Source organism: Labrus mixtus, chromosome 17 (genome assembly GCF_963584025.1).
Source record: "Labrus mixtus chromosome 17, fLabMix1.1, whole genome shotgun sequence".
Taxonomy (NCBI): Eukaryota; Metazoa; Chordata; class Actinopteri; order Labriformes; family Labridae; genus Labrus; species Labrus mixtus.
Window position 1 is genome coordinate 13,327,193 of NC_083628.1, and position 20,597 is coordinate 13,347,789.

At 37.8% G+C, this 20,597-nt stretch overlaps 3 protein-coding genes across 5 annotated transcripts in view; 2 read left to right on the forward strand and 1 right to left on the reverse strand.

Moving 5' to 3' along the window:
* The first annotated feature begins 877 nt into the window (after window positions 1-877).
* Window positions 878-14,429, forward strand: plgrkt (plasminogen receptor, C-terminal lysine transmembrane protein). 2 transcript variants are annotated; one of them, XM_061062189.1, is made up of 5 exons: window positions 878-1,020; window positions 1,443-1,544; window positions 11,542-11,672; window positions 12,134-12,243; window positions 12,890-14,429. In XM_061062189.1, exons 2-5 carry the CDS (start codon window positions 1,464-1,466, stop codon window positions 13,015-13,017), a joined length of 450 nt encoding a protein of 149 aa, XP_060918172.1. In that variant the 5' UTR covers window positions 878-1,020; window positions 1,443-1,463; the 3' UTR covers window positions 13,018-14,429. The 2 variants fall into 2 exon arrangements, with proteins under 2 accessions (XP_060918172.1, XP_060918171.1); XM_061062188.1 differs by having other exon boundaries at window positions 898-1,020; window positions 1,417-1,544.
* Window positions 14,430-14,691: 262 nt separating this feature from the next.
* rln1 (relaxin 1) lies at window positions 14,692-16,049 on the forward strand. Its single transcript, XM_061062190.1, has 2 exons — window positions 14,692-15,162; window positions 15,422-16,049. Exons 1-2 carry the CDS (start codon window positions 14,967-14,969, stop codon window positions 15,754-15,756), a joined length of 531 nt encoding a protein of 176 aa, XP_060918173.1. The 5' UTR covers window positions 14,692-14,966; the 3' UTR covers window positions 15,757-16,049.
* A 566-nt stretch (window positions 16,050-16,615) lies between these two features.
* jak2a (Janus kinase 2a) overlaps window positions 16,616-20,597 on the reverse strand; it is a 29,562-nt gene continuing 25,580 nt past the window's right edge. For both annotated transcript variants that reach the window (XM_061062186.1, XM_061062187.1), the window contains exons 20-25: window positions 20,203-20,327; window positions 19,758-19,930; window positions 19,321-19,438; window positions 18,748-18,861; window positions 16,831-18,109; window positions 16,616-16,796 (exon numbers count right to left, since the gene is read on the reverse strand). In XM_061062186.1, the coding sequence (XP_060918169.1) occupies window positions 17,993-18,109; window positions 18,748-18,861; window positions 19,321-19,438; window positions 19,758-19,930; window positions 20,203-20,327 (647 nt within the window). In that variant the 3' untranslated portion in view covers window positions 16,616-16,796; window positions 16,831-17,992. The remainder of the gene's footprint in view (window positions 16,797-16,830; window positions 18,110-18,747; window positions 18,862-19,320; window positions 19,439-19,757; window positions 19,931-20,202; window positions 20,328-20,597) is intronic.

The window sequence follows — 20,597 nt, forward strand, 5'->3', positions numbered from 1 at the left end:
TTGTGGGAAAGGTTTGGTGCACATGATCCTGGCTGTACAGACATATTTTTATTGTTTGGATATGTTCCCTAGCATTTACACACATGCAGTACACTGTGATGTGAGGCTTGTATAGGCCTACTGTACAGTATACTTTGATGGAGTTGCACGATTACTTTTTTCCAGCGAATTTGTGAACCAGGTGTTCTTAAAGGCTAAGTGTGAAAGTAGCTTGTGAAATACATAGCTTGGCTTGTTATGGTTATCAGTAGCGTGAATATTTTCACTTTGACCTAACAAGTCAGAACGAAGCAATAAAGAAATTAAAACTCTTTCACTAAGTTATGTTTGTACTGTAGCTCCCCACATAAGAACCCTCATTTATCCATCACATCAATTTATCCTGTTCCAGGTCAAAGCATTAACATCAAATTTATACAGACATTAAAAATTTGGCTTTAGAGTCAATTCAAGTCAGGCCATAAATAATTCAGTTGATTTTCTTTTTTTCCTCTTAAGATCATAGGCTAATCTTCAGAAATGACTAACTACTCTGATATATATACATTTGATTTTAATTGTAAACAAGCACCTAACTGAGAAAAAAAGTATTTACCTTAAGCTACCCTATCAAACCTATGAGTGACCTGCAACCACCAGAGGGAGCCATTTCCCATCTCATTGCAGGAAGGCCAGTGTGCATGTGCGCATTGACTGGTGACACTTCTTCAACAAACGCAAGTTTTGTAAACTCCATAGCTCTCAAACCCACATTTTGTGACGCAGAGCAGAGGCATATTAATGTCTGTGACCTCCTATTTTTATATTATTTTTTATATTTTTCGTTTTATTTCGAAGGTTGGACCGGAAGTATTTTTTTTTGCAGTGACGTCACAAGTTAGTTGACAGATCCGTAGTAAGGAAGTTAGCCGTCCTTAAGGGTGCACACTCGTTTGTTTTGACGGACACATGTCCTTGAACACTCGTTAGTCCTGCTGATGATCAATATTATAACATTTTACCGTCTTCAAAGTACATTAGGTATGTAAAACTTTTAATGTTAGTAAGTCAAGCTACCACTCAAGGTCAAAATCTAAGCTAATCAGTTGAAGCATGATAAGTTATTATAGGAAAGTTATATTTACTGCCCTATATCTAACCAAATGAACCCAAAGAAAAGCCCACAAAGAGCCGTACCGCTGGTCGTTTAACGTTTGCTAATGTTATTTATTGTTAGTTGCTTGCAATAGCAACATTTGTGACTGAAACACTGAAATGAATCGGGTCAGCTGCTGTAGCTGACAGCTGTATGTTAAACTTGATTGAAACACTAGAAGTGCACTGTTGAAGACAGTTTTCATGCCGGGTTTACAATGAGAGTTAGGCCTAGTGGACGTAAGATTTATATTGATGTTCTGTCTTGTCTTTCTACTCAAGTTCATTTTGAGTTATTGTGTCTCCAGGTCAACGACAACAACGCCAACATGGGGTTTCTACTGTCTAAATCCATGGATGCCAACTTCAAACAGCAGCAAGAATTTATGCTCCATAATGCACGGCTGCAGGTTAGTAAACAGTGCGGACACTCACACCATATTAGAAAGGTCATTGCTGAGGAATCTAATTATCTATGTTCTAATATCCTACTTCCTGCACCTGCATCCTTGTGGTACCTGTGCCAGATGGGACATGAAATTCAGTTTTACCATTTGTGCTTAAAGTTCATGTCCAAGATCTAAAGGGTCCTGATTAGTGTCTCATTTTATTTTAAAAACATATTGGACCTTTTTGGACCTCGCTTACAAAGAGGCCATTTGATCTATTTGCACTACACAATATCAACTGCCTTATATCCTCCTCTAGTCTGCATGCCTTGAGCGTTCCACTTACAAAGTTCACGTCCGTAAATAAATCTTTATAGTTAAATTACCACTTTGAAAACATGGCTCCAGTTGATCAGTCAGGGAACTCTAATAGATATCTGGCAGATGGGTTAAAAAAACAAGAACCACCCCTCAGCTTTTATGTTTATTGATCCTATATATTTTACTTGTTGGCCTGGGCTTCTTTCTTTCTTTTTGAATCACAAACAAGCTTCTCTTCTCATCTCATCCCTTCTATTTTGAGACCAAAGATTTTATTGCACATATTACTTTTTTTGTTAAGTAAACATACGATTTCCATTTTGTCGTCTCCTTTTTTCGGCCAATTTTTTTGTAATTTATTCATGCTTGCAAGTAGCTGAGCAGCAGGTGGGATGTGTGACTGTCATAACACCAATAACATTATCCGACTTATGCCCAAAGGTATGTTGTGTTTTCCGCGCCCTTTATTTATTCTCCTGTTCCCCCAGCTGTACAAGTGGTAGATGATGACCAGTCTTACTCATTGATGGCAAAAGTTTGGTATTTGGGCACCCTTATTTAGGCCATGACTGTGACTCACAGGTAAATATGAGGTACATGTTCAAACATTGCTGTTGTGGATTAACTTTGATTTATTCACCGAGCTAAATGCAGAATATTTTGATATTTATTAACCATCCATCAATTTTTATTTTACCTTCATTTTACAGGGAAAATATTCTCAATGAGATAAAAAGAAAATCCTGGCCAAGACAGCATAAAAAACGTTCCAGACAGAGACCAAAGACAGACAATAAACAAATACTACATCAATCAACAAATCAGAAATATTAAAGCAGGTTAACATCCATTATCTACACCGCTTGTCCCGTTTGGGGTCGCAGGGGGCTGGATAAGATCTCAGCTGTCATTGGACGAGAGGCGGGGTACACCCTGGACAGGTCATCAGTCAATCTCAGGGCTGACATGTAGAGATAGACAAACACTCAAGCTCACACGCACAGGCTATTATAGAGTCACCAATTTACCTAATGATAATTTCTTTGGACATTGGGAGGAAGCCAGAGTACTGGTGGGGAATTCAATCATGCACGGGGATTCCAAAGATGACTTCTTGTCTGTGTTGTCTGTCCCATCACTCATAGCTTGTTGATCACTAATAAAGTCTTTGGATGTGGTGTGTGAACCTCAGAGTACATATTAAACATTTCTTGCAAATGTTCATGAGGCATACAAATACATCCATATTCTTGGGTTTATTTGTATTACTCATGTTTTGAGGTGTTCGTATGGACGACTGTTATGTCTGCTTAGAATATGGTTGCCCCTCCCCCCACACACACACCTTAAATGGTTTGTCTTCTAATATTTGATTTTGACTGCTGAGAGAATTGAAAATAAAGCAAACAATACATTATAGAAGGACTTAATTTTGTACTTTTCCAAAAGAAATGTAATATAAAGAGTACACACATTTTCAGAAAACCCATAGCAGTACATTTGAACATAGGGTAATTCAAAAAACAGTGGCTCATCAGATATAGTTTGAAAAATAAAAACTCGACACAGTAAAATATACAACAATAAAGATGGTTAAAGTTTCTTACTTTTGTACACACCATTTACATGACAGATTAAGAAAGTGACTGATTAAGACAGTGACTGTACAGATTAAGAAAGCAATAAGGTCTTTTTGTCTAGAAACAATTACAACGGGAAAATCCTGTAGTTTTAAGTTACACTTCGAGAACAGCTTAAACAAATCACCAAATTTGAGATGTTAGAAACCCTTGGATGCGTTGGCGAGTCTGCATTGGGGTGCCTATCATATAATGCCTTGTTTGTAATAAGTAATTGCGAAATCTGCTCACAGTTAATTCTTGTTATGATTGAAGCAAGAGGTTATAAATGCATTAACAACTTTCTTGGTATGTAGGAGTGACGTATATTTTTAATACTAAACCATGGGCATGATTTACTAATATAAAAATGAAGGACAATAACATTTTCCACTTCATGCTTTTGTTCACTACAAGTCTTATACAGAGCGGAAAGTTAAATGGCTAAAGCACTGGGATCAGGTGGACAAATTAAAGGGACCAAGAATGGTACCCTGAGGAACCCCATAATCTAATTGGACATGAAATAATTACAGATTGTTTCAATCCATTAACCCATTAATCCATTAATATCATATTGAAAGGTCAGGATTTTGTATTTAGAATACCTTCAGAGTGTAATCTGAAGATATATTTTGAAGATAAGTGCACCAAGATAAAAAAACAAAATGGTTAAGAAGTAATGCTGAAGAACTAAAACTGTGTTTGGTATTGTAGGTTCCCCCCTCCTCCTACATTTTTGTTACATCTCCTTCATTCCCTTTGCTCAGTATGTAGACCGTGATGATTTGTGTGTATCATTTCACCATGTATTGTCCTGCTCTGGTAGCTTTTATAAAAGGTCAGTGACTTTCCCACCTACGTTTCAGCTCCTCTCTCACTTTCTCACTTTCAGGAAGGACTCGCCGTGGCTCATTTCTTTCTTTCACTTTTTCTTTGCTGCATTTTCTAGTCACACTCTCAATTTTAATTGTGCAGTCTTCCGCTGCTTGTCCAAGCTTGCCTCCAGATCTATTTGTCATCCCTCGTGATGTTTCTACAGAAACATGATGTTGTCTACTTTAAAAGTACACACAGAGCTTCATTTAACCCTATATTGCTTTGTCAGTTTTATAAGTAACTCGTTCCATCAAAAACTGGTATGAAAAAAAGGTGTAAATAGACCATAAAAGTTTAAAATAATAAACAACTTACAGATATTAAAACACATTGGCTCCTGAGCAATACAAATCTCAGAAATAATTTGCAACCTACACAGAATGTTACAGGTCAGTGTTTTTGCCAGAGATGCACCGATTGCAATATCTGGCTGACTGATTTCAGATTTTTTCATTGACTGACCTGCTGATAAAAATTTTGGACAATTCTGGTTTTCTTTCTTTAAAGCTCTGTAATTGACAGCAACACCAGTCGTTCTATCAGAGCACCGTTATTTATGTCAATGAGGGTACCGACTGAAATGTGTGCTTTACAACAACTGATTAAAAATTCTAGATCAGAAAGAGTAAGAAGAATCATGTTTGTATAATTTAGGTAGAAATTTAATTTCAATTAGCACAAAACTTTTTAGTACTAAAAATGTTTGGCATTTGTCTGGCAATAACATACCAAAAAAAGAGCCTCTGATTGAGTCCACATTTAGTGATTTGGATGTTCAATGTGTTTGTGTTCACAGCCGTGCAGTTAGAAGTGGATTTGGTAGATGTGTGTGTTTGTGGATTTGATGAGTTTGTTCCTGTTGTTGACTGTGAGTGTGCTGAAGTAGCAGATGCAGCAACTTGTCTGAGGCTTTGATAAAAGGGGAGTGGTAGGTGGGGTGCAACAGAGAGAGTGTTCGGTTTCCGGATGGTGGAGAGCATCTGTTGGCAGAGTTTATGATTGGTGTTTATTATTGGGGTGATCTGGAAAGCTGAGTTGAATCTCCAGGAGGATTGTCGCATATTTAAAACTTAAGTCCCTGTATGAGTTGTGCATGTCAGCTTTTCTTTTTCCAGGTTATTAATTACTGTATCATGCTCAACCATCTTTTTTCTTTCTTTTGATTCTCATTTTTTGTAATTGATCAAATACTATATGACTTTATTAAATTGTCAATCTCCCCTCAACATGAAATAATAAAAATATTTTAAAAAAATGTTAATTTTAATAAAAAAAGAAAGACAGAAAAGAAAACTCAAGTCTGTGTTTACTGCATTACTGCTGCTAAGGATGCTGTTATTTGTTTCATTTATCACATAAAAATTCTAATAATAATGAGAATATGAATAGCACCAGTAATTACTGCATTTGTAGCATTTTTTAACAAAAGATCCAAAGTGGTTTACAATTAAATGAGTAAAAAAAAGGTATTTGAATTAATACAAGATACCTGTGCCCAGTCAAAGGAAAAGCGCTCAGTAAAGATATCCCCCATCCCCATGAAATATGAAAAATAATCAGTTAGAAGATTCTGAAGAGAGAACGTTAGAAAGGGAACAGAGAAGGCTGTTAAGGCTACAGCTACAAAGCTAGAGCAAAACAGAAAGTCAGTGTTTTAATGATGGATGGGAAATTTAACTGCAGCTCTTTCGATATTTGAAAAAAAAAACAACCAAAAAACGGATAAAATAATTGAGAAAACTTGCAGATATTTTTGATGTTCCAGGCTCTGACATGAAAGGATCTGCTGATTTTCTTGTCATCTGTCACTGCACTGAATATCTCGAAGTTTTGGACATTTGGTTAAATACAGAAAGAAATGTAAGGATGTCTGCATTAAACCTGGAATTTTCAAAACTTTAAAAAAAAATCTCACTGCATTGTTCAACACATTCTCTTAAAGAGACTTATTTCATGTTAGGGTTACTGTTGTTTTCCCTTAAAGGAAGCAGGTAATTTTTATATTTTCACTTTATTGAAACCAAACATGAAGTATATCTGGTGTGCTTCCTGTTTCACATGAGAGCAGGGATGACATCACAAGAGGTGACATCTCTCTCTTCCTCTGACTGTGTCACTAGAAACCCCTCATTAAACATTTCCCTGAGGACGTATCTGCTCGATACATGAATGAATAATTTCCCCCTGAAGACCCGGGGTGAGAGTCTATTCGGAACGTGTTTAAATCTTTGACTCATTAACAACACCTGCTGCTTTTTATTGGCGGTCTAACTTTGAGTGTGCTTTTGTTCTCTAATTAAGCTCAGCTGACCCCACATTTAGAGAACAAACACCGTTGTTTCCTCTCGTGTTTTCTTTGTCGACTTTAGTATGAGCATGAGAAACACTTCTTAAGGGAGTGTATTGATTTCTTCTTCCTGAAAAATGTCCACAGTTAGAGTCAGCACAGTTACAGTAAGGCATCCTAAAGTTTCATGACAGAGTAAAAATATCGACTTAGAGAATACAGAACCTGTTATGATTAGGTGATAACTACAGATGCCTTCTCTTTATTGGTGTAACCTAGTTTTGTAAAAAAAAAGGGATTTCTTAGAAGGTGCATATTTTATTTGAAAGACATTAAAGGTAGAATAAGACTGAAACTACCTCTGCTTTTTATACGTTTGGTTTATTTTCAATAAAAATGTAATTAAATGTTAAGTCCATTAAATTCAGGGGCAACATGTGTAAGATATTCCCAGGTCCAACTGTGACATCATGAAGTGTTTTTGGCAAAAATCTGAAGATATTAAATGAACTCATAATAAGAAACATTAAAGATAAATCTGGATATAAGAAGTGTAATGTGAAGAGGGAAGTCATTGAATGTAGCAACCTGTATGTAACTCAATGTCAAATAGATTCATAATGTAACTGAATCTGATGAAGTAAAGCTGAGACGTTCAGCTCTTAAACCACTTTCATAAAAACATACAGTACAACAAACTCATTGTATATAGATGTGCGTTATACTTTTGAAAACTGTATGAATAAACAAAAATCATTCTTCCGTTTGAACCCCAACAAGTATCACAGCACGCCTTAAAAACAGGTTTGGTCAGAATTAAAGGTTGATTGCTTTGTTAGTACAAGTGCCATTTACTGTTCTTTTTAACAGCCGTCGACTTCAGAGCCAGGTGATTACTGTTAAACCCCGGCTGAGCCAGTCTCCTCATTATTTTCCTCTACGTCGGAACTTTATTGAAAGCCAAGGATTGAGTCATCAAAGAGCCCCACATGATGTGTCTTGTGTTATTATCCACAATAGCTATTTGATTACTGCTCTAACTCTTTCTGGTTTTAGATTTTACCAGCTGACCTTTAGTAAGATTCTTTGCAAACAAACAAATATATAGCACAATTAAAGAGTTCTGTACAGTTTTATATAAATTATGACTTTTTCAAGCTGGGGACCGTGTGTAACGGACAAGACAGTGAGACAAGTTACCATTTTATCAAAGTGAGGAGGATCAGTGGAGCAAAATAAACTCTACAAACGTGCTGCAAACTGGGACATCAGGAAAAATAAACATTTAGATGGATGGCGCAAAAATCATCAAATTAAACTAATCGCTGTTGATTGCTGAAATACAATTTGTGGTTGCTGGTGAACATTATCTCTCCTGAGTCTCATCGATAATGGCCACTTTTCTGTCACCAAACAGCTGCTGTCTGGAAACTAACGCGTCATACTGTCAGGCGTTGTGGGAGGGCGGACTCATCATCCATGTTCCCATTTTGTTCTGATATCAACTTAAACACATTTAGTGTTGGGAGTTGGCCAGACTGAAGCCAACTCCCTTATTAAACAAAGTAAATGAATTATGACTCATTCAGGCTCCCGTACCAAACAGCCTATCAGTGAAATCTCTCTTCATTCCGTGCTCTCTACACGCTTACATGTGGAAAATGAATTATTTAAAGGCAGATGTTTTGCAGAGTTGCTGCCAGGCTCACATCAAAATGTCTTTCTAATTCTTGCCGTTACATAAAGTGTATACACTGTAGGTGCAGATGATCATAAGCCTCTGATGCTGCTTCAAATGAACATGCATCGATTGATCTGCTAATATAATATATTTGATTCCCCACCAAAGAAATCATCCTGTGTCTTCTTGTTCAAACAGCAGCTTAAATGGCAATAAATTACTGTATTGGCTCCCACCCCTAACTACTGGTCACAGCAGCATGAAGAACTTGTCTTATATAAACTATAAAGCATTAAAGACGTGGTGGGCTCCTTCAAAGGCAGGGTTGGTCATTTTCTTCAGATACACTTTTAAAGATTTTGGCTGAAATTGTCTTTCCTGACAGAAATTAATAATTCATGTGCTCTGTAAAAGGAACAAAGAAACTGTAAGTGAGGGGCGTGGCTTTTGGGGGAGCACAGAGGGGAGTGGGTGGGTGTGTAGACGCAGCACTGAAGGAATGCTGCTTTCAAAATCTTGCTAGTTTTCAGAAACGACCAACCCTGCCTTTAATGTAATTTTGGTCAATGCTAACTATATGTCCGCAACACCTCTTTTCCTGCCACGTGAAATAAGTCAGATTCTTTTGAATATATTTTAAAGTTCAAATCATTTAAACTATCAAAACACAAAATAATGGAGTGGGCTTCATGTTAATAATGGAGGTTTCTCTGTCAGAGAACAAAGGTCTTAAGGAGGGGCTACTGCTAATGCTAGCGCTGCTTGTTTTTGGTTTATGATTCTCTCTGTGAACAGAGCCAGGCTTAAGAATAGAATCATTTAAAGAGCATACATATTTATGAGAGGACAACTGTTAAAAGATCATGTACAGTCTCTATATATCATACTGATATACACTATGAGGGGAACTTTTAATATGCCAGTACCAAAGACTAGGTATCAGGAATCAGTCAGTAGCCAAACATGGTATCTGAGCATGTTGTAAAATGCACTGTACAGTTATTTATAGTTAAAGTGAAATACTTGCAACTACTGTGGTGAGTTATGTAGAGGTTTGGCGTATAGGGCACTATACCAGAATTTAAACATATATATGATACTAGTAAAACTCTAAAAAATAATAATACCTACTTCGATACCACGGCAACAATAATAGAAGTCCTGGGCTAATAATGGGTATTTTTTTTGTTTTAAGTAACAAAAATTGCAAGCTCACACGAAATCACATAAAAATGTAAGAAACACTTTGGTATTGAACGTTGCAAACATATTTGTGCATTTTAGACAGTGTTCTCTCTCTCTCTCTCTCTCTCTCTCACAGCAGCTCGTGGTTAAAATATAAGTTTTCACTACTACCAATTATTAAAATATCTGAGATTGTATTGTTTTACAACACTTGGTATTGAAACTTTTTTATAAAAAAAAAATCTTGACAATTTCAGTTTGCCAGAACTCATTCACTGGTTTTCAATACAGACATTGAAGTGGCCATTCGTCTCACTTTAGCCTCAGCTCGACGCAGTGTTCATTATTGTTCGTGACCCTGGACAGAATAAAAATCAAAAATCAAAATGTTTGCCTCTGACATGTAATAATTTTTTTTTATAATGGAGTCACTTATTTGGTGCTGCGGACCTTTTTTTATTAAGGATTGCATCATCAGTTGGGTAGCACCACTTTCCTGTTAAGTGGCAATAAAAGCTCATCTTTGACACGTTCATTTAGTGAGAATAAAGGCTTTTAAATGAGAATGTCACTCAGTCAGCTCAATGGAAGCACGTGTTTTCTGTGCATGTGAGTGAGCGTCAGACAGGAAACAGCAGACAAAAAGACTAATCAGCATGGACGCCTTGTGGTTCCTCTGACCCTCTCTTGTTCCATCTCACTGTCTGTCCGTCTGTTTACACTTGCTGTCATTTTAATTGCATGACATTGTCAGATTTGACTCTCCCCAGACCTATGCATTAGACCTGTTGAGAATGTACTGTTAACTGGAATAATGTAAACTGACTTATTAAGTTTTCAACTGGAGCTTTGGGATATTTGTGTATACTTCGGGTTGAAACACCATTTTCAGATATAAACTTGTTCCATAAGCATATCAAATATTAAAAACATGTTCTCCGTTAGATTTTCTTTATCATTATTGTGTCCAAGCTGTGTCAAACTGTATACCCTACAATTTAAACTTGTTGGTCCTCTCTGGTTGTTTAACTTGAAGATACTAGAGCCCGACCGATTAATCAGCCAGCCGATATCAGCTTATCCAGGCTCTTTCTTTTTTTGTTCCCTCTGTTAGGAGAGTTCTTCTTTCTTTCAGCCTGTTGAATGTTGAAGTTGTAAAAAGGAGCTTCTCTGTGTCTGTCCTTGTTGCAGAGCAGACTTTGGTTTCCTCGTCTTGTACCCTCTATAGTCTTAGTCACTACTTCACTCATCAACTTATGTGTTCGATCCCAGCCGTCACACGACCCTCCCTCCCTCCCTCCGATTACGATATACTATCGGTATCGGCTAATCTTTTCACAGATATAAGCCGATATAACTACATTTATTCACCAGTCAAATAGCCTTTCATTTCAGTATCATTGTTTTAAACTAGCAGTTCTCTTTTACCAGCAGAGTGTGCTATAAGGATTACAACAAGCATTGTTTGTGTTCAATGTGTCCAGCGGTGAAGCTCGTACATGTGCGGTTACTTTCCAGTTGAGTAATCTTGTGCATTTGAGCAATCATTGCAATAAATGTGTTTATATATATCTATATATATATATAGATATATATATGTGTGACCTTCATCAGGGTCATCTCATATTTTTTCTTACTCAAATTTATTGAAATGATTTCTATTGATTGTTTCATATTAAAAAGTTACAGTTTGAATTCCTAATTCCTCTGCACACATTTGAAAGCTTATATTCATATTTTGGGATTGAAATGGTTAAGATCTTTATATATAAAGTAAACAAAATATGTAGACACTTTTCTTTGAAGTAATATGCAGTAAAAATATAATAATAATATCCACATTTTTGGTCGTCAAGGTTTGTCATGCCTGATGATATCCACTGTGTCCTCTCTCCTGTTTGTGTGTGTGTGTGTGTGTGTGTGTGTGTGTGTGTGTGTGTGTGTGTGTGTGTGTGTGTGTGTGTGTGTGTGTGTGTGTGTGTGTGTGTGTGTGTGTGTGTGTGCGTGTGTGCGTGTGTGCGTGTGCATGTCTGTATCTGTGTGTAGATGGAGCGTCAGATGCTGATGCAGAACCAGATGAGAGAGAGACAGATGGCCATGCAGGTCGCCTGGTCAAGAGAGTTTCTAAAATACTTTGGCACTTTCTTTACGGTGGCTACAGTTGGACTCACTGCAGGGTAAGTTTGGTTTGCAACACCTGCTTTAACAGTTATTTTATCTCCAACAACGTGTCCCACAGATCTATTACTAATCACATTAAGTAATCATGTCGGTTGTCAGGAAACCAGAATTTGAAACTTAAAACTATAGAAGTCCCAGTCACCCGATATTGGGTAATATCTTTTATTTAATCCCCAGATCTGCAGAAAAACTCCGACACACTGTCTGAATGTCTTAAAAGCACAAATACTCTAAAGCTTTTGTACTTTTTGATCCTATGTGTTGTTAAAATAACGGATATTGTATTAAATTTAAACACGAGGTATAGGGCTGTCGGATGGCCTGCTCTAGCCGTTTTATCACACGTCCCATGAACAGAGTCTCTGGTCCTCGAAGCAGGTGGCCCAGATTCAGCAATCAAAGTGAAGGCATATGTTTTTAGTTTTAATCACATTTTGTCCTGATGATTTTTTTCCAGTGCCATTAAAAGAAAGAAACCCGCCCTATTGGCTCCCATCATTCCTCTGGGCTTCGTACTTGCCTTCCAGATGGACAGCGCCTATGGGAATCTTATTTATCGTATGAGAGGTAAGATGATAATGCTGTTATCTCTGTTATCCTCATCAAGCTTTCAACTTGGCTAGAAATAATCAGCTCTGTGTTTGCAGTACATAAACACATTATACACAGTGTTTTTATCATTAACTCACCTACTTAAGCACCTACTGTTTATACTAAAACTACATACAAGTAGACCAAGTCTTCCCTTGTCACTCTCCTGTGTGTCCGTCAGTGACCAAATAACCACAAAAAACTACAAATGTTTTTTTTCTAGCTTTCCTTGTTGTGGTATTTATGTTTTAATATTGTGTTTCTCAGCACTCTTGACTGTGTGACATGACAAAGGTTTTTTTGGTTTAACTAAGCCATATTTACACCCAATTATTCTCCAGATTTTTTCAGACTCTAAACTAAAAAAAACTACAATCAAATAACTACACTCACACTCACCCACATTCCTAAACCTCCTTTGTTTCCTCTGCCAGTAGTGCTCATCTGGAAAGTCACAAACCCAATATTTGATGTTAACAAGCCACAACAAGATAAACAGATTAAAATAACACAACCCCGCTGTATGTGAAGTAAAGGATGAAAATAGTTGTTTTTTTAGACACATTGTTGACACAACACAACACATTGATTTTTTCCACCCCCCCGCTCATTGCACCTTCAGGGGAAGCTGAGAGTATCATGATGTCTGAACACAACCGCCTGGACCTTCCTCACGGGACTCCTACTTTCGATAGCATAGAGAAGGCTCGCCGCGCAAAAAGCAGCCTCGCCGCCTTCTTGGAAAAATGACCTGAAAGACAAAATCATAATTGTCCAGTGGATGCCTTCACCCGTTCTTCTTCTGCTTAATCATGAAAAACATCAAAAATCAACTGCCTTGTTTTGAACTACATGGAGTCCATGGTTTGCACTAATACTTTATCATGGATAGAATGGATCAAATATAAAGATTGTGTTCTGTTTCTTATTGTCCAGCTGCATCATTGGCCTTTTCTTTTCAGCACTGAACTTCTGTTCTCAGTATTTGAAAGAGCAGAATGATTGATGCAGAATAGCAATCCAAATCCAAATATTAGTTAGCAACCCACTGTCAATACTGCAGTGTATCATGAAAACAAACCTGTGACCCAGATATTTCCATCAGTTAAATGTAGCCTTCATAACATCACTGACTCAGGCTTAAGAAGTATCCCTCATCCAGACTTCATACTAAATCTATTCACTATGTACTACATGCATGTTGTCATAGTAAACCAGTCATAACAAAAATATCACCATACCTTGCTAGGCAAGCTACAATATGTGTGATGTTAAATTTCAGTCAAACTGAAGCATCTATCGATCAAACCTGACACAAAGAAATGAAAAGTGTTCCTAAGATTTTCCCCTTTCTTATTTTTTTACTACCAACATTTTGTTTTCTTTCTGTGTGCAGCTCCTGATCATATATAGAGTCTTTCGCAAACTTAAGAATGGTTTTAGCTTGCTCACTGTCTGGATTTAGAATACAGCATAAGTCTCAACAACTTGAACCCTGCGTGAAACATGCCTTCAGTTTAAAACTAGGGAGGATATATTTGACCTCTAGAGGGCTGAGAGACTCAAAACACACTTACAGTAAACAGTCAATATTCCCATCTTAATTAAACCATATGACTGAAGTTTTTGCACTTTGAACTAATGTTGCCAACTGGCACTGCAGGCAGGCACCAAAGTAACATGAAAATCTGAATTGTGTAAAGTTTCCCATCATCTGTCTCATTAAAATGTAATGTTCACACTTTAAGCTGGTTTGCTTAAACTCACTGGATAATCTCAACAGCAGCCGGGTGATCCAATCTTAGTATCACAAATAAAAGTGAATGGACTTTTGATGATGCATTGCAAACATGTCTCCAGAAAGCAGAAGACCACTACCCCTAAAATGTATCACAAAATGTTTGGTATTCCTAAGTAAAAAAAGCACATTTGTAAAGTTGAATTTGAGTGTAAAGAATCTTATTGCCAACGCTCTCGTTTTCATCGGTGAACGTCTAACTTTTATATTTTTTTGTCAGCGTTGTGATGGGTGAATGTAAAATATTCTGAGGTGCTGATATTTATACATATAAAGTATATTTACCATCGTTTTAAGTCATGTTTGACATCATGGATGATACATAAAAATGTAAAATCCAATAAATAAAACAAATATCACAGAGGCTTCCTCCTCCTTGACTCATCTTTTACATAAAGTAGCAGCATGTTTCTTTTTAGTGCCTGAACCGCCTTAATTTCTATTCTTCAAAGCGCACAAAATGTCATAACATCCTTCCAATAGTTTGATTGAATAATACGTAAACACGTCCCCTTACATTACTACAATAGAGAAATAACATGACATACGTCATTGTCATCAATCTAAATGACGTGTGTGTGAGGAGAAAAAATGGGGAGGGAGGGAGGGAGGGTCAGTGACGGCTGGGATCGAACACATAAGTTGATGAGTGAAGTAGTGACTAAGACTAGAAAGGGTACAAGACGAGGAAACCAAAGTCTGCTCTGCAACAAGGACAGACACAGAGAAGCTCCTTTTTACAACTTCAACATTCAACAGGCTGAAAGAAAGAAAAACTCTCCTAACAGAGGGAACAAAGAAAGAAAGAGCAGGATTTAAGGCACTGATAAGATCCAAGGTGGAGCTTAGCTGACCCTCCTTTAAAACAAATAAGTAAAAAAATAAAAGGCATTTTTGCAAAATGCTGTGGAGACTGACTCTTGCCATGGCTGTGGTGTTTGTCAGCGGCATGTGCAACTGTGTGAAGGCGGACATGATGAGCAGGCTGATCCTCCCGAGGGACTACGGTGTGAAACTGTGCGGGAGAGAGTTCATCAGAGCAGTCATTTTCACCTGCGGAGGCTCCCGCTGGAAACGATCCACAGAGGGCGACTTAGGTGAGTTAATACTACTGCACTTCACATTTAAACATCAGGCAGCTACAGTGTTAATTCCCCTCCCCCCTCCCGTTTTATCAGACAACTGCTTGACCGAGCCTCATATTTCAGCACCATGGTCAGCTCATGTGTGTATTACTAATGAAAATATTTCTGTAGGAAATTACCATTCATTATGTCTATGTATACATAATGCACATTTGACATCCTGTTTTGTTTATTTTGGACTCTTATTTATCCATTGTCTTACTTTCTCCAGATCCCTTCCAGTGGAAATCCCTCAGTGACGTTGCAGCGGAGGACAGTCAAGAAACCTGGCAACTCGGCACAGAGCTTACACCCGACGACCGCTCTGCTTTTCGCTCCTCGTACTCCCTGGCAGACCTTGTGGCTCTCCTAGGAGCCAGACAGCATTCTCTGAGAGACCCAGAGATGCCTCGGCCGTCCACAGTTTTGAACGTGCAAGAGGGGTACCCAGCCGACCAAGTCGACTTGCCCATATCGAGCAGGAGGAAGAGGAACTTTTCTCTGGGTGTCGCAGGGAAGTGCTGCAACCAGGGCTGTACCAAAAATGATATTGGACGCTTGTGCTGAGACGGGGTCTGGGGGGAGGAGAGGTTGGTGTGATGGGCAGCAATGGACAGTAGTGGGAAGATGTACGGGGTTAAAGATGTAGAGCAAGTTCACATGTGCTGTTTAAAAGGCTGTAGTTACCTAATGCTACTCATGTCTTACTGCATATATCTTGTCATATTTTCTTTTTATTCTTCACTTGTTTGATATTTTGTTTTAAAAAAAAAAAGAGATCATGTTCTGTATGTCTGCTTTTGATCATTGAGTTTAATTTGAAATACTTTGTTCAAAATTAAAATGTGTGTGGTATTATGTTTCATGTTTCTGTTTTTGAAAAAGGATTTGGTGCGTCCATGTCCGTTCCTGCAGAACAAACAACGTCCATACTCGCACCGGGCGATATCACACAATAATGTCATTGAGGCTGCTGTGAACATATTACTGCTCTTTGTTCACCGCGTTATCATTTAGTACCCTGAGGACTTTGAAGGAAAAAAAAAGGGATTTTATTGTATTTTCTCTGACATCTCAGATATACATTAACCTCTTACACCAAAGCTGTGCTGCACAAATGAAATTCTCCTCCTTCAAAACTGAAATCTTTTTACACATTAAAGTATTATACTCCGTGGTAGACTGGCCTGATCATCATATATGTAAAGCTCAGAGGTAAGCATGCGATTCAGCCACGATTGTTCATGTGACACGTTAAGTGCAGTGACTCATTCCTTGCTATGCAGTAAGGCAATCATTACATTTATTGATGTCTACATACAACCTGACTTTATTGACATAAAACAAGCTGGCCAATTTGTTTTTCTTGTGTTTCTTGAGTTTCCTCTCATTAGTGTGGTGTCGATAAAGATCTACATATTTAAACACCCACTGTTACATTTATTGCTGACAATGTGATGCAACCAACACACACACACACACTCCTTTGTAAACAAACTGCATACATCTTTAAATGAACCCAGGGGAAAGGAAGGACAAGAGCAGAAGTCATTAAAGGTTTAAATGATGTAGAAAAAAACTAAAGCAGTATAAAAAAAAACATTTCCCTTTGTTACCATATCTCCACCTTCAGTACTGTACTAAACAATAACACTCTTCCCATTACCAGTCTGTTTGCACATAGTATAGATCTTGTAAAAAAAAACACTTTTAAAAACTCCATGGTGTATTTACAAATGATATACAGGTTACTTAGTAAAAAGAAGGCAACATCATTTTCAGAGCTGGTTCCTCAAAAACAAGAATGACAAGATGCTTATTTCTCACTGATGCCTGAGGAGTTATTGTTGAAATGATTCAAATATGTAGTCCTTGGTAAGTTACAAAAATGAAAAAGTTCAGTGGATCCTCTTGTGATGGGTGTGGCGCCTTTTATTCAGTCTTTAAAATGCCAAGAAAAGAGGACCAGAAGGTGTCCTGCTCAGTTCTCCTCAGAGGTTTCCTTTCACTTGAGCAGTGCCGTTATGTTCACTTCAGGTGAACACTGAGACGGCTAACATTCTGACCCATGAGGCCACACTGGTTACAAAATACATTTCTTATTTTACAACAATAAAGGGACAAAACCATGAACTGGCTTACATTCATTTTTGAACCAGTATGACCTTGACACTCAAACATTCAGCACATGTTCATCAAAGCAGAGTGGATCATATGTTCTTATAAAAGGAACTCATTTTCTGGTTAATGACTGCCATCCAGTTCATTTTGAAACACATTATGTACAATAACACACAACAAATTATAATGATATAATGTTCTTAAAGGTTTCAGGAGAAACTATCTCAGATGTAGTGTACAAACTAATTACGGTAGATCATTTGTATATTGAATGTGCCAGTAAATAAAAAAAAAGGGTAAACTGCAGAGAAAGAAAGTAGAAATCACCACTGGCTGTTTTCTCAGGATCTCAACTTCTTGATCTCGATATAGCACACTCATTTGTCCCATTATAACGGATTGCTATTGCCTACACTAATGGGGTACATTTGTAAAGAAAACAACTCAGAATTTCTCGTTATCACAGGAAATTGGAGTGAATAAAATGTATGGATGCTTAGTATTTCCATAATCATCCTTGTTTCAATATCAATGCATTTTAGACTGATGTAGCACACACACACACAAAAACAATGTACATCCCACAACTGAGAGCAGCAAAATCAGACTTTGTAAAGATATTCATTGTTCTGTTGTTATCTGAGGACGGACCCCTGGACGTCAGCCCCTCAAGGTCAAAGTTTCAGGGATCAATGTCGCTCATGCTTTCTCGTACAGTCTCCACACTGTCGGTTAATGTCTTAAAAGTCGGGCGCAGACTGGGTTCACTGTTCCAGCACTCTGTCATCATGTTGTTAATCTGAAAGAAGCATCGAAAGAAGAAAAAACAAATGCTGTGTTACACGTAGGCATGGTATTTTAGTTGATGTTTTGAGATATTATTTTTTACAATTTCAGGGTGCTCTATTTGTGCTCTACTAGATTTGACAAGATGTCCTTTTCTGCGTTATCCTTTATTTTCTCCCAATCAGTAGTCCTTTATTATTATTCTCCTGATTCGTCTTTAGCTTGTTAGTACTTTAAAAGCATGGCAACACAAGCGTATATGTAGTTGACTAATCATTCTTCTGGCTTCTGGGACAAAAGGTATTTTGTGATGAATGTTGGCAGGTCAGTGAAAAAGCGTCTTTTCTGCAGTCTAAGTTAGCCAAAGTTGACCTTCACACAAAATGTAATACGCTCATTTACTTTGCCATCAAAAGTAAATCATGATTTGCTCCCTCTCTTGAGTAGAATGGAATTCAATGTGAAACTGTGCCTTTGTTTATTTTGACCCCTGTACTATAACAATGCTCTGATTATGGTAGCCTCATTTGAACTTCATTTGGTACACTTGCACATTTGTTAAATAAGGCTGAGGATTTATTTTACTTCACAAACCTGTAGTGAATTAGCTTTGGACCACATGTATGTGTTTCTAAAGAAAGAGTTACTGACCTCCTTTGGACAGTTATCCGGAGCAGGGAGTCTGTATCCCTGTTTGAGCAGGTCGATCAGATGGTATACAATCATCTGACCCTGTTTTTCATTTCCCATCTTGTTCATAAACACCTAAAAAAGAAAGACAGTCGTTTAAAAAACAAAACAAAAAGAGAGCCCCATGTAAAGGGGCTTTGGTCCTCGTCCCAGCGGCTTGTGAGTCCGGATGCGACCTCGGCCCTTTGCTGCCTGTCGTCCCCTACTCTCTCCTCCCAACCCTTCCTGTCTCTCTTCAGCTGTCTTATCCAATAAAGGCAAAAAGGCCCCCCAAAAAAACTTTAAAACAAACTATAAAACTTTCCACTATCACCAACAAAAAACCAATGATAAGAGGTGTTTCCTGTTATTGAGGGCTTAATCAACTGATTTCTTCTAATTAATTTTAATTAAGCCGGATTAATTAGATCATTTAGTCAGACTGTTAACAAAGCAATCAGGGCTAAAATAGGAGAGGGCTTACTTGAGAGAAAACTCAAAAATTGCAATTAAAAAAGTCTAAAGTAGGTACACGAAAAAAAGTAAGTGTTGTACCGCTGGTGGGCTGCAGTTCTTGTCGCAGTAAGTGAAGAGTTCAAAGAGGACAACACCAAAACTCCAAACATCTGAAGCCACAGAGAACTTGCTCTCTGTCAGCGATTCCGGCGCATACCTGAAAAACATGACTGAACTTAAAACAGCAAACAAACACATGATGATAGAGTGCACCACATCCTTACAAAACATGAGCATTAAAGTCAGAACTTCTTTTAAATAACAAGCAGATACAAAGCCATGTCAGAAACAGAAGGCACACCTGGTGTGGATGTAGAAAATCTAAATCTACATTTCCTGTTTGTATCACATGATCTGATCTTTATGTCAGCCACAAAGCACTGCTGCTGAAAAGCTTCACAGTAATTCTTTGTCTTGTTCAACCAACAAAAATATGAAAATACTTCTCAAACTGTTACGCAGTGTGACTCTCTCACCAGAAGATCGGGCTCTCCCCAGGCTCTCTCACTGTGTAGTACTCTTTGTCCTGCGGCAGCATTTTGGTTAGTCCAAAATCTCCAATTTTCACCCTCGTCTCGCTCTCCACTAGGATGTTTCGAGTGGCCAGATCTCTGTGGATGTATCGCTTTACTGCTAGGTAGTCCATTCCCTAAAGTATGATCACAGGAAGAACCAAATGGTTATGTAAGTAGTCATGTTTTATAAATAATTACTCAACTTCCCTATCCTTTGGCTCTTGAAAGCAGAAAAATACAAATAAATTGACAATAACTTGATATATATATATTTTTTTTATTGTATAAGTATTCATACCAATACTTCCATAAATAATACTGCATATCACAATAAATCCACGTCACAACCTGATAGTATTAGTAGTATTAGTCTTTAGAGTCAGCACCGCCCTCTTTACTACATTACCTTGCAAATCTGTGATGCATAGTGCAGCAGCTTCTTGTAATCAAAGCGGTCCTTGTGTTTGATGAGATAATCTCTGAGGCTGCCGTAGGGGAGATACTCCATGATCAGTCGCAAGTTCCTTCGTCCTGCAGAAATAAAGAAGTTAAGTCTGATACTGAGCAGAGGTAATATGACGTGGGAGCAGTGTGTGTGTGTGTGTGTGTGTGTGTGTGTGTGTGTGTGTGTGTGTGTGTGTGTGTGTGTGTGTGTGTGTGTGTGTGTGGGGAGTTCTTTATGGTGGAATTACTGAGAAAATCAAGATTTATTTCTGTCATGGGCATGGTCAGTGATGCCCTAGGCAGCAAATTTGTGAAGTGAAAAGACATTATTATGTGTAATAAAATCTGTCTGGGTGC